Source organism: Neofelis nebulosa, chromosome 2, assembly GCF_028018385.1.
Source record: "Neofelis nebulosa isolate mNeoNeb1 chromosome 2, mNeoNeb1.pri, whole genome shotgun sequence".
In the NCBI taxonomy this organism is placed as follows: Eukaryota; Metazoa; Chordata; class Mammalia; order Carnivora; family Felidae; genus Neofelis; species Neofelis nebulosa.
In genome coordinates, this window is record NC_080783.1 from 103450780 (window position 1) to 103463662 (window position 12883).

The following is a 12883-nucleotide window of genomic DNA, read 5'->3' on the forward strand; positions in this document are numbered from 1 at the left end:
GAATTAAAGAAAACTCTCCAACTATGAGTTGTTAGTTTCAACTTCTGTGCCTGGGTGCTCTGTGGGGCCACTTTGTTTCAAAATAAACCGTAATTGCGTAACAGATTATAAAATCAAGAGGGGATTCTACGTTTCCTTATCATGGATTTCCATGATGTCAGATTCTAGACCATGTTTTTATTTATTTAAAAAAAAATTTTTTTTTAACGTTTATTTATTTTTGAGACAGAGAGAGACAGAGCATGAACAGGGGAGGGGCAGAGAGAGGGAGACACAGAACCGGAAGCAGGCTCCAGGCTCTGAGCCATCAGCCCAGAGCCCGACGCGGGGCTCGAACTCACGGACCGCGAGATCGTGACCTGAGCTGAAGTCAGACACTTAACCGACTGAGCCACCCAGGCGCCCCCCGTGTTTTTATTTTTAAAGGCAGTTACAAAATAATAATGGTATTCTTTTTTAAGTTTCTACAAATCCATTAATGATACTTCAACTTTGTAGTCATTTTGCTTCGATAAATGACCTATTACTTATGAGATGTTTCTTTTGCCCCTGAGAATTATCTGTTTGTTGTCAGACCATGCGATATGGTTATTTACTGTTTATTTATTTCAAGCCATTTTTGTATTCATACTAATCAAAACAAGCTTGCTTGGCTTCTCTGCTCTTTAATAAATTCAGTGCGAATTTGTTGAGTCTCTAGGACTTCCATACACATCTCGAGAGTCAGCAGCAACAGAAGAAATTACCTAATTCAGTAGCACCCCAACTTTTGGATTTTTTAAAAATTCTTTTTAATGTTTATTTATTTTTGAGAAAGACAGACAAAGCATGAGCGGGGAGGGGCAGAGAGAGAGAGAGAAACACACACAGAATCCGAAGCAGGCGCCAGGCTCTGAGCTGTCCGCACAGAGTCCCGCATAGGGCTCAAACTCATGAACCATGAGATCATGACCTGAGCCGAAGTTGGTTGCTTAACCAAGTGAGCCACCCAGGAGCCCCCCAACTTTCGGACTTTATAGATGAGTGAAACGTCCAGAAGAATTCTGAGAACCGTTTTTAGAGCCGTCCAAGTTTTGCTTTGCCAAGAAAGGCATTAAAACCAAGCAAAGCGGGCGCCTGGGTGGCTCAGTCGGTTAAGCGTCCGACTTCAGCCCGGGTCACGATCTCCCGGTCCGTGAGTTCGAGCCCCGCGTCGGGCTCTGCGCTGATGGCTCAGAGCCTGGAGCCTGCTTCCAATTCTGTGTCTCCCTCTCTCTCTGCCCCTCCCCCCCGTTCATGCTCTGTCTCTCTCTGTCTCAAAAATAAAAAACGTTAAAAAAATTAAGGAAAAAAAAAAAAAAAACAAGCAAAGCAAAACAAAGAGCCCAACCACCATCTACTGTCTCCACCATTTCAATTCCAGAAGAACATATTAATACACACAAAAAAGTTAAAGAAACACAGTCTCAGAATTTAAAAATCAGGTACGTTTGGTCTTATGAGAAATGCTTGCCTGGCTGTGTTCCCAGACCGGTTCGCACTCTGGAGAGAGGCATCTGGGCTCTCCACTTCTCAGCACCTCTTCCCGTCTGGAATCCCCTGCGACACTGGCAGTCAGTGGGCTTGTCAGTTAGGACCTTTGTCATGAAGTCAGTAGATAGGACTAATCCCTGGTGGTAGCACCCAGGTTCCCTTTAGTAAGAAATGGTGTTAAAACCCAACACCTGGGGGCTGGGGGTTCACATTGCTACCTGGAGGGTTTGTTCCTTGGCCTTCTCAGCAGACTCGCCAGGGAGTGTAGGTGGGGAAATACACACATGCACACAAACACGTACACACATTTTAGAAATTATGGATTCGCAGCAATGCTTGTAACTCCAGTCCTACGCATAAAGTTATTGCCTGCTGTCCCGCATTCTGTATTTGTATGTCCCTTCTGCTGTGAGAACCTTGGCTCCCAACATATTTACTCATTACTCTGTTCCCTAGTACGTCCAAAATAGTTTCAGAATTGCTTCACCGATAACCATTTCAATAAACAAGCATCATAAATAGAGTTCAGGTTTATCTTCAGTTTCCCCTATACCCACATCCCACCAAAACTGTGACCGGACAGTCAACTACTACATTTCTAAGTTTCTTAGATTAGTTCTTTCTTTTCCTTTTTCCCCTTCCTTCCTTCCTTCCTTCCTTCCTTTCCTTCTTCTTTTTTCTTTCTTTTTTCCTTCCCTCTTCCTCTTTCTTTCTCTCTTTCTTTCCCTCCACTGTGATTGTGGAATTCATGTGAAATATTATTTGCTTCAGTTTGCTTTCACTTTGGGGTTTTCCCGCTTCCCTCTGTGATAGATTTAATCTCATTATTTTTTTTTTAATATGTAGAATAAATGACATGCTTTCCAAATTCAAAACTACACAAAAAGGCACACTTAGAGAAGTATCCATGCTGGCTACCTCCCTCCCATCCTTGTCAGTAACCAGCTCTGTCTTCTGACTCATTCTTGCAGTTTTTCTAATGCTAAGCAGAATATATATTTTTTTCTCATTTCCCCTTCAGCCTTCTACAAAAAGTGCCACACTAGATATGTTCTACTGCACTTTGCTTTTTTTGCTTATAAAAAATATCTCCTGAAAATTGCTGCATATTAGTTTATAGATCTCTTCCTCACTCTTTTATACAGCTGCAAAGCTATGTGCCCTAGTTTGATTCATTCTCTACACTTGGCAAGCAGGTGCATTTTTGCACAGGAAAAAAAAAACAAAGAGAAAAAAGCTTATTTCAAAGACATAGGTGCACATGCCAAGGAGGCTTCAGTTAATCCCCTGGTTTTCCATGCCTGCCTCCTGTCTCACCATCAGCCCACAACCTCTCTAGGGTTTGTAGGAGGCCGGTTTCCTTCCTGCGTTTTCTACGCTCTGTCACTGTGTACTTTTTCATGAGACAACACTCTTCCCAGCCTCCAGAAACTTACTCCAGAAAACTGTTGAAAACGTTTACCCCACGTATGTCTTTTCTCTTCCTCTTTGTTGTGCGTTCAATTTTTAAAGGTTTTTAAGTAATTGAGACCAAAGGAAAGAAAAAAAGCAAATGCCTCTGCTACCATCTTGAAACAGAATTCTGTTGCCAACCTCTAAAATAACAATATTTTTTCTCCCTTTTTTAAATATTTTAATGTGCTCGATACCCGGGAGTTTTTATATAAAGCTCTAAGTATATAATACCAAGCAATATATAAGGGGGTTGGAGGAAGGTCTGAAATTGAATAGAACAATAAAGGGAGACTGTAAAGATGGGGGGAAATATTAGGAATTGAAAAGTGAGCTATCTAAATTTCACCCCAGGCCCCCCCGGAAATGACATTATTTTAGACACTACCAGCTTGAAAGTTCTGTTTCTAAACTCTGGGAAATGGCTTGTTGGGCCGCATTCTCACGGATTTTACTTACCTGTTGCACCTGCTGCCTTTGTCTGTAGGGAAACATGGGGAGTGTTCAGGAGCGAAGGACAGAAGGGTAAAGTCCTCCCCTGTGGCAAAGTAAAAGTGCTTTAGAAAGTTATGTCGGCATTCCAAGACTGTGAATGCGAGCATTTATCCCGGCTGCCTGTGTGATTCCTCCACAGATGTGATCCCTTCAATTCCGTTATGCTTCCTATAAATGCCCCCGGCGTTCTTGAGGCCCTCCCAGAAGAAGACAGATTGGAAACAGCAGAACGGTACTTTTTTTGCCTTTGGCTTCTCATGTGGTCTGTGTCACAAAAATACGCCAGGTGCCGTGAGAGATTTCAGAAGAGCACACGGTGTCCGAGCTTGCAACCCAGAGGAGTTCAGGCCTCCCTAGGGGATAACATGCTGAATTCACGGTCGGGAATGGACAGTCTCTGCGGCCTCACATTTGCTGATCTTTAGGTGCCCCTGGAGCTCAAAGGAGCCAGAGAGTAGAGGTGGTGCTAAGTGGGCTTGGAAGGCTTCAGTGGTCATGTGAACTTGGGTTAGTACTTGAAAAAGGTTAGGATTTGGAGAGGCATAAAAACAATAGGCTCCTCTAAAATAAAGAAAAGGGGGTGCCTGGGTGGCTCAGTTGGTTAAGCATCCAACTCCTGAGTTCCGCCCAGGTCATGATCCCAGGGCTGTGGGATCGAGCTGAGCCCTGCGTCAGCCTCCACGCTGAGCGTGAAGCCTGTTTAAGATTCTCTCTCTGTCTTTCTCTCTACCCCTCCTCCCCTACCTCACACTCTTACTCTAAAGTTAAAAAAAAAAAAAATTTAATTAAAAAAATACAACTATAGGCCCCAAACCAAGGCGCTTAAGTTTGATTTTACTGGTGAGCGTCCAACAGCCGGTAGAAATACATCCTTGAATCTTCTGTCATCGTGCCCATGTCAACATTCTTACATGTAAAGAATCCATTAGTGAAATCCTAAATATCTGAGGCGTGCATCTAGTTCTCAGACCTGCCCACACGCAGTGACATTTGGCAGTACCTGAGCATTTGAAACTGAACCCAGGTCTGAATGGGAAGGTTGAAGTCTTGTCTATTCAAACCACTGCCTGCGGGCATCGGTGAGGACGCTGCAGCCAGGGCGGGATGGCATGCATCTGCCCGAGGTTCAGAGGCCACGGGGAGATGCCCAGCAGGCCAAAACTTAGCTGTCCCTCCACTCAGCACTGATGCGGGGACTGTCGTGACCCAGTGTCCGCATCTGTGAAATGAGAATAAGAGTATCCATTTCACGCAAGTTGTCAAAATTACAGGCGATAATGCCGATGCCGATGACGGGGGTGGTAATTATAACAAACATTTAAAGCACTACCTGTGTATCGGGCACAGCACTTTGCACGCCGTCTCATCTACCCCCCACGATGAGGTCTGGCCGTCATCCCCATCTTAGAGACAGGAAACTGCTCACAAGAAGATGATGTTTGCAGAGCACCCGCCTGTGGCTGCTTAGGAATCGTGAGTTTTCAATCATATGGGACTGGAACAGCTTTTGTGGCTTTCGAGGGTACTTTCCACAACAGAAACTTGCTATGACACTTCTGTCTACTACTGCTGAATGACGTTTCTGTTGTGTTGTTTTTTTTTAACTTGTTTTATTTTTTATTTTTCTAAATTTACATCCAAATTAGTTAGCATATAGTGCAACAATGATTTCAGGAGTAGATTCCTTAGTGCCCCTTACCCATTTAGCCCATCCCCCCCTCCCACAACCCTTCCTGTAACCTTTCTGTTTTGTCCCCCTCCCTGTTTTTATGTTATTTTTGTTTCCCTTCCCTTGTGTTCATCTGTTCTGTGTTTTAAAGTCCTCATATGAGTGAAGTCAGATGATATTTGTCTTTCTCTAACTAATTTCACTTAGCATAATACCCTCCAATTCCATCCATGTAGTTGCAAATGGCAAGATTTCATTCTTTTTGATTGCTGAGTAATACTCCATTGTATATATATACCACATCTTCTCTATCCATTCATCCATCTATGGACAGTTGGGCTCTTTCCATACTTTGGCTACTGTTGATAGTGCTGCTATAAACATGGGGGTGCATGTGTCCCTTCGAAACAGCACAGCTGTATCCCGTGGATAAATGCCTAATAGTGCAATTGCTGGGTCGTAGGGTAGTTCTCTGTTTAGCTTTTTGAAGAACCTCCATACTGTTTTCCAGAATGGCTGCACCAGCTTGCCTTCCCATATATTATTTCATTTAAAAATTTTTTAATGTTTATTTATTTTTGAGAGAGAGAGAGAGAGAGAGAAGCAGAGCAAGAGCCCGGGAGGTGCAGAGAGACAGGGAGACACAGAATCCGAAGCAGGCTCCAGGCTCTGAGCTGTCATCACAGAGCTTGACATGGGGCTTGAACTTACGAACTGGGACACCATGACCTGAGCCAAAATTGGATACCCAACCAACTGAGCCACCCAGGCATCCCTATATTATTTCATTTTTAAAGCAATTGTGGATTTTTTAGTTTTCTTCTCACTGGTTTCTACTTGAATTCCATGGTGGCCAGAGAACGTACTGTGACTAATATCAGAAGATTGAAATCATTCAGGCTTTCATTTTGGTGTAAGATATGGTCAAGACTGGTACACATTTTCAAACGTGCACTTGAAAAGAATATGAATTCTGTAACCTCACTTTAAAAATTCCCTTTTGGGGTGCCTGGGTGGCTCGGTCGGTTAAGCGTCTGACTTCGGCTCAGGTCATGATCTCACGGTCCGTGAGTTCGAGCCCCACATCGGGCTCTGTGCTGACAGCTCGGAGCCTGGAGCCTGTTTCAGATTCTGTGTCTCCCTCTCTCTCTGCCCCTCCCCTGTTCATGCTCTGTCTCTCTCTGTCTCAAAAATAAATGAACGTTAAAAAAATTAAAAAAATAAATAAAAAAAATAAAATTTCCCTTTTATTCTCTGCTTATAAATAATGATTCCTACCATTGTTTTTGGGTGGAAAGCAATTTATCAGCTATATGCTACTCTTTTTTTTTTTTAACTTTATTTATTTTGAGAAAGAGAGAGAGAGTACACAGGCAAGCAGGGGAGGGGCAGAGAGAGAGGAGAGAGAATCTCAGGCAAGCTCCACGGCTCAGTTTCATGACCGTTAAGATCATGGCCAGAGCTGAAATCAAGAGTTGGACGCTCAACTGATTGAGCCAGCCAGGTGCCCCAGCCTTATGCTTCTCTTAACATACACTCAACAAAAGTGGGTAGAACTAACCTTGAAAGCCACAAGAATTACGTAACTCTTAAACGATCAGAATATTTCTCTATTTTATTTTGGGAAGGAAAATCCATGCCAGCTAAGCGTCTTCTCCCTTTTCAGTGAGCTCTGCGAACAGAATGTAGAAGTTATACTGACTCCAGAAATAATTGAAGCAGAATTCCCTATCTTGGACCACAAGGACACCAAAAAGGAGAAGTAAGTAGATGATTTATGCTTAGGAAGGGGCAGCCTTCCGATCGAATGTGTCCTATATGAAGTGCATGATTGTCACGTTGTCCGAATCGAAATACCTCAGGCTTAAAAAAGAGAGATTTGCACATATCTTAGTTTATGCACAATTACGTGCCCTCAAATGTGGTTGGTAAGTGAACATTTAAGAACTGAATCCAATGTTTCCATTTGCTCATCATCTCATTTCACAGGTGTGTTTGGGGGGGGGCACCTGTAGCCACGTCTCAGCCCCACCATGTGTTACACGTGAGATCTCCAGCCATGTCACTTAACCTCAGTAACTGAGCTTCGGGTTCCTCGTTTATACCGTGCGGAACATAGTGTCCCTCACAGACGGCGTGAGGATTAAGTGAGACACCAACGAAAGGACGGCTCGCCAGTTGCTTGATGGGAGCTAATATGCTCAGCAAACGTTAATGTTTCCCTTCGCCTCTCCATCAGGGGCCAAAGAGCTAAGCAAACATCGTCATCCCTCAAAACATTAGTTTCGGTGAACAGTTTTGTAATGGAAATAACCTGATATAGTTAATATGGTTTATAAGTTTGAAATTCCAAGTATGCTTTTAAAATGTTTTTCTTTTGGGGCTCCTGGGTGGCTCAGTCGGTTGGGCGTCCGACTTCAGCTCAGGTCATGCTCTCACCATGCGCAAGTTCAAGCCCGGAGTTGGGCTTTGTGCTGACGGCTCAGAGCCTGGAGCCTGCTTCAGATTCTGTGTCTCCCTCTCTCTCTGCCCCTCCCCTGCTCTCTCTCTCACTCTCTTTCTCTGTCAAAAATAAATAAACATAAAAATATTGTTTAAAATGTCTTTTTTCTTTTAAAAAATGCCTTTTTGGGGTGCATGGATGGCTCAGTCAGTTAGACATCTGACTCTTGCTTTCGGCTCCAGTCACGATCTCACAGTTTGTGGGTTCGAGCCCCATGTCAGGCTCTGTGCTGACAGTGCAGAGCCTGCCTGGGATTCTTTCTCCCTCTCTCTCTGCCTCTCCCCTGCTCTCTCAAATGTGGTTTCTCTCTCTCTCTCTCTCTCTCTCAATAAATAAATAAACATTAAAAAATAAAAATAGGGGCGCCTGGGTGGCTCAGTTAAGCGTCTGACTTCGGCTCAGGTCATGAACTCGCTTCCGTGAGTTCAAGCCCCGCGTCGGGCTCTGTGCTGACAGCTCAGAGCCTGGAACCTGCTTCAGAATCTGCGTCTCCCTCTCTCTCTGCTCCTCTGCTTCTCGTGCTCTGTCTCGCTCTCAAAAATAAAGACAGATTTAAAAAAAGAATAATAAAGATAAAAATAAATAATTTTAAAATGCCTTTTTATTATTAAAAAATCTGAAAATACAAAAAATAAAAACAATAATACCACCAGAGACAGTAACTTGTACATTCTGATGTACGGTCTTCCAAATATTTACTTATTTAATATCTATACTATTCGTTATATATAATATGTTAATATATATTAACATAATTATATTGATTATATACTTATGTTTTAATAACATTTAACATATTATTCATAATGTTTCATCTTCTGCACTTTTATTTATCAATCTACCATAAACATATATTTATAAATATAGGTAGGCATTGTATTCCACCATAAGTGATTTAACTGTCTTCTGAGTTGTGTTTTGCTGTTAGTGATTGTGCTTTAGTAAATTTCCATGCTTACTCCATACTGCATATTGAGAATCACTGTATATAGTCTAATTGTCATTCAGAGTTCCATCAGCAGAGGTCAGGACTGCCCACATTCAAATGCCCTGAATAACATGGAAAACTATCATTTTTCTTTTCTTCTTCAGCAATAGGATAGATTTAAAAAAGACCTTCTCATTGTCTTCATTTTAACTTCTGTGTGTACAAGTGATGTTACATAGTTTCCCAGGCTGATATTATCACCTTATTTTTCTTCTTTAACGAGGGGCTCGCTTTGCCTTTTTTGCCAGAAGCATTTATCTGTTTGTCGTTTATTTCTGTGTCTCTTGTACATTAAGGATAATTACCCTTTCTTAGATACGTTATAAGTTTCTCAGTGTGTCTTGGAACTTTGGAATGTTTTGGGAGGCCTTGCCTTTTTTTAAAGGAACTAACCCCCACCCCGCCCCCCACATGTCTTAGTATGGGGTTCCTTTGGCCTGTTTGTGATGGTTTCAGAGGCCTACAGAAACCAACACTCCTCGGAAAATTTTTTAGCAGTTTCTAGGAAAAGGAAATTTAAGGTAGAAAAATGTTAAATAGAATTTCAGTGAGCCTGCTTTGGTCAATTACCAATGAAATATCATCTTACACAACGCAACATGTCAAACCTCGTGTACCTTAACAAACAGATGCTCTTTGCACTGCATTTGTTTCAGGTTTCAAACAATTGACTGAGGGTTTTAAATAAAACCCTTTTTTTTTTCTATTTTATTATTTTTTTAAGAGACTCTTCTTTTTTTTTTTTTTTTTTTTTTTAGTATTTATTTATTTTTGAGAGAGAGAAAGACAGAGTGAGAGTGGGGGAGAGGGAGACACAGAATCCAAAGCAGGCTCCAGGCTCTGAGCTGTCAGCACAGCACCCAATGCGGGGCTTGAACTTAGAGACCGCGAGATCATGATCTGAGCGGAAGTCGGACATTCAGCCCACTGAGCCACCCAGGCGCCCCTTTTTTTCTATTTTAAAACTTGCCCCTGGACAAATAATGACTTGCCACACGAATGGAGTAATATGTAATACCTCTCTGCTCATGTGCTCTTAAATGTGGTTTTTCACCCTTTATGCTACAGAGCAAATGTTGAATGCCACCTGATTATCAAATTATTATTAAATGAAACAGAAGTTATTACTTTATATATTCACCCAGTGGTATTTTTTTTACATATTTCAGCTGCTTTACCACAAAAATAAACTAAGAGTGACCTCTAAACATTTCTGCACATCACATTAGCTTCTAATTTTTTTCAAAAAACACAGATGTAGGGGTGAGAGACGTTTTCTCTCTCTCTCAAAAATAAATGAATAAACTTCAAAAAAGACCTTAAAAAATACAAGAACATTCGACCCACTTTCAATAGACATATCATGGCATTTTCAATTCACCTATTTTTCTGTTTACATTATTGTATGTACATGTTTTCCCATGGCAAAATTATCAACGTGATCATCATTTTATTGGCTGAAGACTATTCCAACAGGTTGATAGCCCATAGACGGTTTTAGAAAGTTCATTGGTTCACAGGTTCTCTTCAGCTCGTATCAAGCATTATCCTGTGCTCTTTTGTCTTCTCTGTCCCTACTTGTTCCTTTTCCTCACCTCTTCAACCTCAGGCAGAAGCTACCAGCATCCTCACTGTCACACACACACACACACAACCAGGAGGTAGACAGAATGAAAAGAACACATCTGTGGTGTATAATTTCCCATAAGGACTGCTATCTGTTTGGTCTCTGGAAAATTCTGTTTTCAGGGATGCAAAGAATCATGTGTTCTCCCTCAACAGCTGTAATTACCCTGAGAGGTTCTTTGCTGCCCTCGTGGTGATCTCAGCCTGCTCAGGACCCCCCTAAGGGGAATCGTGCAAAATGTCCAAGAAACTGTGAGGGTGACTTCAGTTGCTGACACATCATTTGACACTTCTGAGATTTTCATAGTATCATTCGACCATTAGTATCTTTACTAATAAAGATAGGGAGACAGACCTATATATTTAAATGTTTTAATTTTTTTATTAGAGAGAGAGCATGAGCAGGGGAGAGGGACAGAGGGAGCAAGAGAGAGAGAGAGAGAGAGAGAGAGAGAGACAGAGAGAGAGAATCTCAAGCAGGCTCCACGCTCAGCACGGAACCCAATGTGGGGCTTGATCCCACGACCCTGGGATCATGACCTGAGCCGAATCAAGAGTTGGACACTCAACCAACTGAGCCACCCAGGCACCGCCCCTAAGATTGATTCCATTAAATGGTACCAATTAATATTTTTATGACGTGCATCAGGGAACATTTTAATTCCTCATTTTCAGATATTTCTGCTTTCTCAAAACTGCCAGGCATTTGTCAGAACTTTACATTTCACCCTGCTTAGAAAACGTTCCAGAAACACTTGAGTTTATATCGTATTCTCCTAACTAGGCACATCATCTAGCTGAGCTCACCATCTTCAGACGTCTGTCCTTTCAACCGAATGCACTTGGGTCTTTCCTTGCCAGACATTTGGAAACTTCTACCCAGCAACCCCCTTGCCACGCCCAGCCAAAGTCTGGGCTCCACACCAGCCATCACTTGATCCAGATGCAGAACCCTCCCTCTTGATTCCCCCGCTTCTGGAGCCGTCATCAGAGTCGGAGATATTATGTGTCTGCTTCATTCACAAACGTGAGGAAGCGTCTAACGCTGCCTGAGCATTCAGAAGACATCATCCTAAGATGTCTAGGAGTAATTTCTCATTTCACCTCGACAATATTGGGAGGTGGGAATTCCCACTGTCTGTACGTCTGGAAACAGAGCCTGAATTAGGGAACTTGGCCATGCTAAGAAACGCATGTAGCTAAGATCGGAAGCCAGGTTTGCATCACTTATCAGCCAAGTGTTTTCACTGGTAACTAAATTATCGCTAAATATAGTTTTTTATATATACATGTAGTTATACATACACGTTTATGTACATTGAGATGTGTGTGTACATATATACATATATGCTATCAATCGTGTATAAAAACATGTAAAACAAGTCGTCCAGCCTTCACCGCGCTATCCCCGAGCCAGCAGAAGGGTGTGGGGGGATGGGAGGTGGTGACTGGAGCTGTTACCAAATGCCCTGATGTGTCCTTGTTGGGTGTTTGATATGCAGAGAGGCCAAAGAACAAGCACAGCCAGAGGAGAAGGCAGGAGAAAAGGTGCTGGAGGAGATGAAGCTTCTGCAGAACAAAGCTCTCAACTCGTACCTGATTCTAGGATAAAACCTCCAGGAGGACAGTTCCTTCCGTCGGCTTTCCGCCCGTCACCGTGGTCCTCTGTGTCCACTTACATCCCAGCCATCTTTGGAATTAAACTTCCTAGAGGATAAAATCGGAATGTGGATGGTGTATATATTTTTAAGTAATGATCTTTCCTTTCAAAAATAAAATGTCACTGGTGGGATGGCGGTGTCGGAAGCTTCTCGGTGCGAGATTTCGTGCTGGCACAGACTTCCTGAGTAAGTCGTGGGCCACCATGCCGAGACCAAGAGCCGGGGCTATCCGGTGTTCCTGAGAGCCTTTTTGGAGGTGTGGTGCCTGGGGCCGGAGGTAGGAGGGTTCAGAGCAGGGCTGCTTGCTCACCTCCGCAGCCCCTGAGTGTCACAGCCTTGGTGAGGACCCTCGCTCCCCAAGCATCTGTGGGACGGCACACACTAGCGAGCAGGGGCTGGAAAACGGAGGGGACACAGTGAGCCACCCAAGCATGCAGACTGGTTTGGAAGCAACTGGAAACGATCCCTCTGGAAACGCTAAGAAACACCTGAGGCAAAAGGTCACTGCCAAGGGGTCGGGAGGCTCTGTGAACGCATCAGCGAAAACCTTTTGATTGTGTGGGTCTTTGGTTTTGCTTGTGTTTGTTAACATGACGCCATTCATTTGCAGAAGCTGGTAAGACTGATGACATTTGGGTTATAACAACCCATCATTATCCAAGTATATTTGGATGTATTCCCTACATTCCTCTTTCTGTGCGAAGCTGTTATCAGACTCTATGTACCGTTTTAAAAGAGCTCTTCATTAGCTCATTGATTCTGACATTTTTTCTGGGATTTGTCTTTCCATCATGAAACCAAAACTCTTTAAGGACAGGACCTACAGTGTGTTTGAGGCAATTCGCGTACGTTAGACAATTAAATGTTGTCAATGACCGTTTCCTTCCTGTCAGTATAAGAGGTACACAAGTGAGCTTGGGTCTGTGAAGCCATTTCTTTAGTGTTCTTAAAAAAAAATATTTTTTTTTAAATGTTTA

General features: G+C 42.8%; 1 protein-coding gene across 7 annotated transcripts in view; it reads left to right on the top strand.

The window, feature by feature from the left end:
- Positions 1-12037, top strand: part of CFAP221 (cilia and flagella associated protein 221) — a 105362-nt gene extending 93325 nt beyond the window's left edge. For all 7 annotated transcript variants that reach the window (XM_058715506.1, XM_058715510.1, XM_058715511.1 and 4 more), the window contains 3 exons: positions 3599-3691; positions 6795-6890; positions 11748-12037. In XM_058715506.1, coding sequence (XP_058571489.1) covers positions 3599-3691; positions 6795-6890; positions 11748-11856 — 298 coding nt within the window. In that variant the 3' untranslated portion in view covers positions 11857-12037. The remainder of the gene's footprint in view (positions 1-3598; positions 3692-6794; positions 6891-11747) is intronic.
- The last annotated feature ends 846 nt before the right edge of the window (positions 12038-12883 follow it).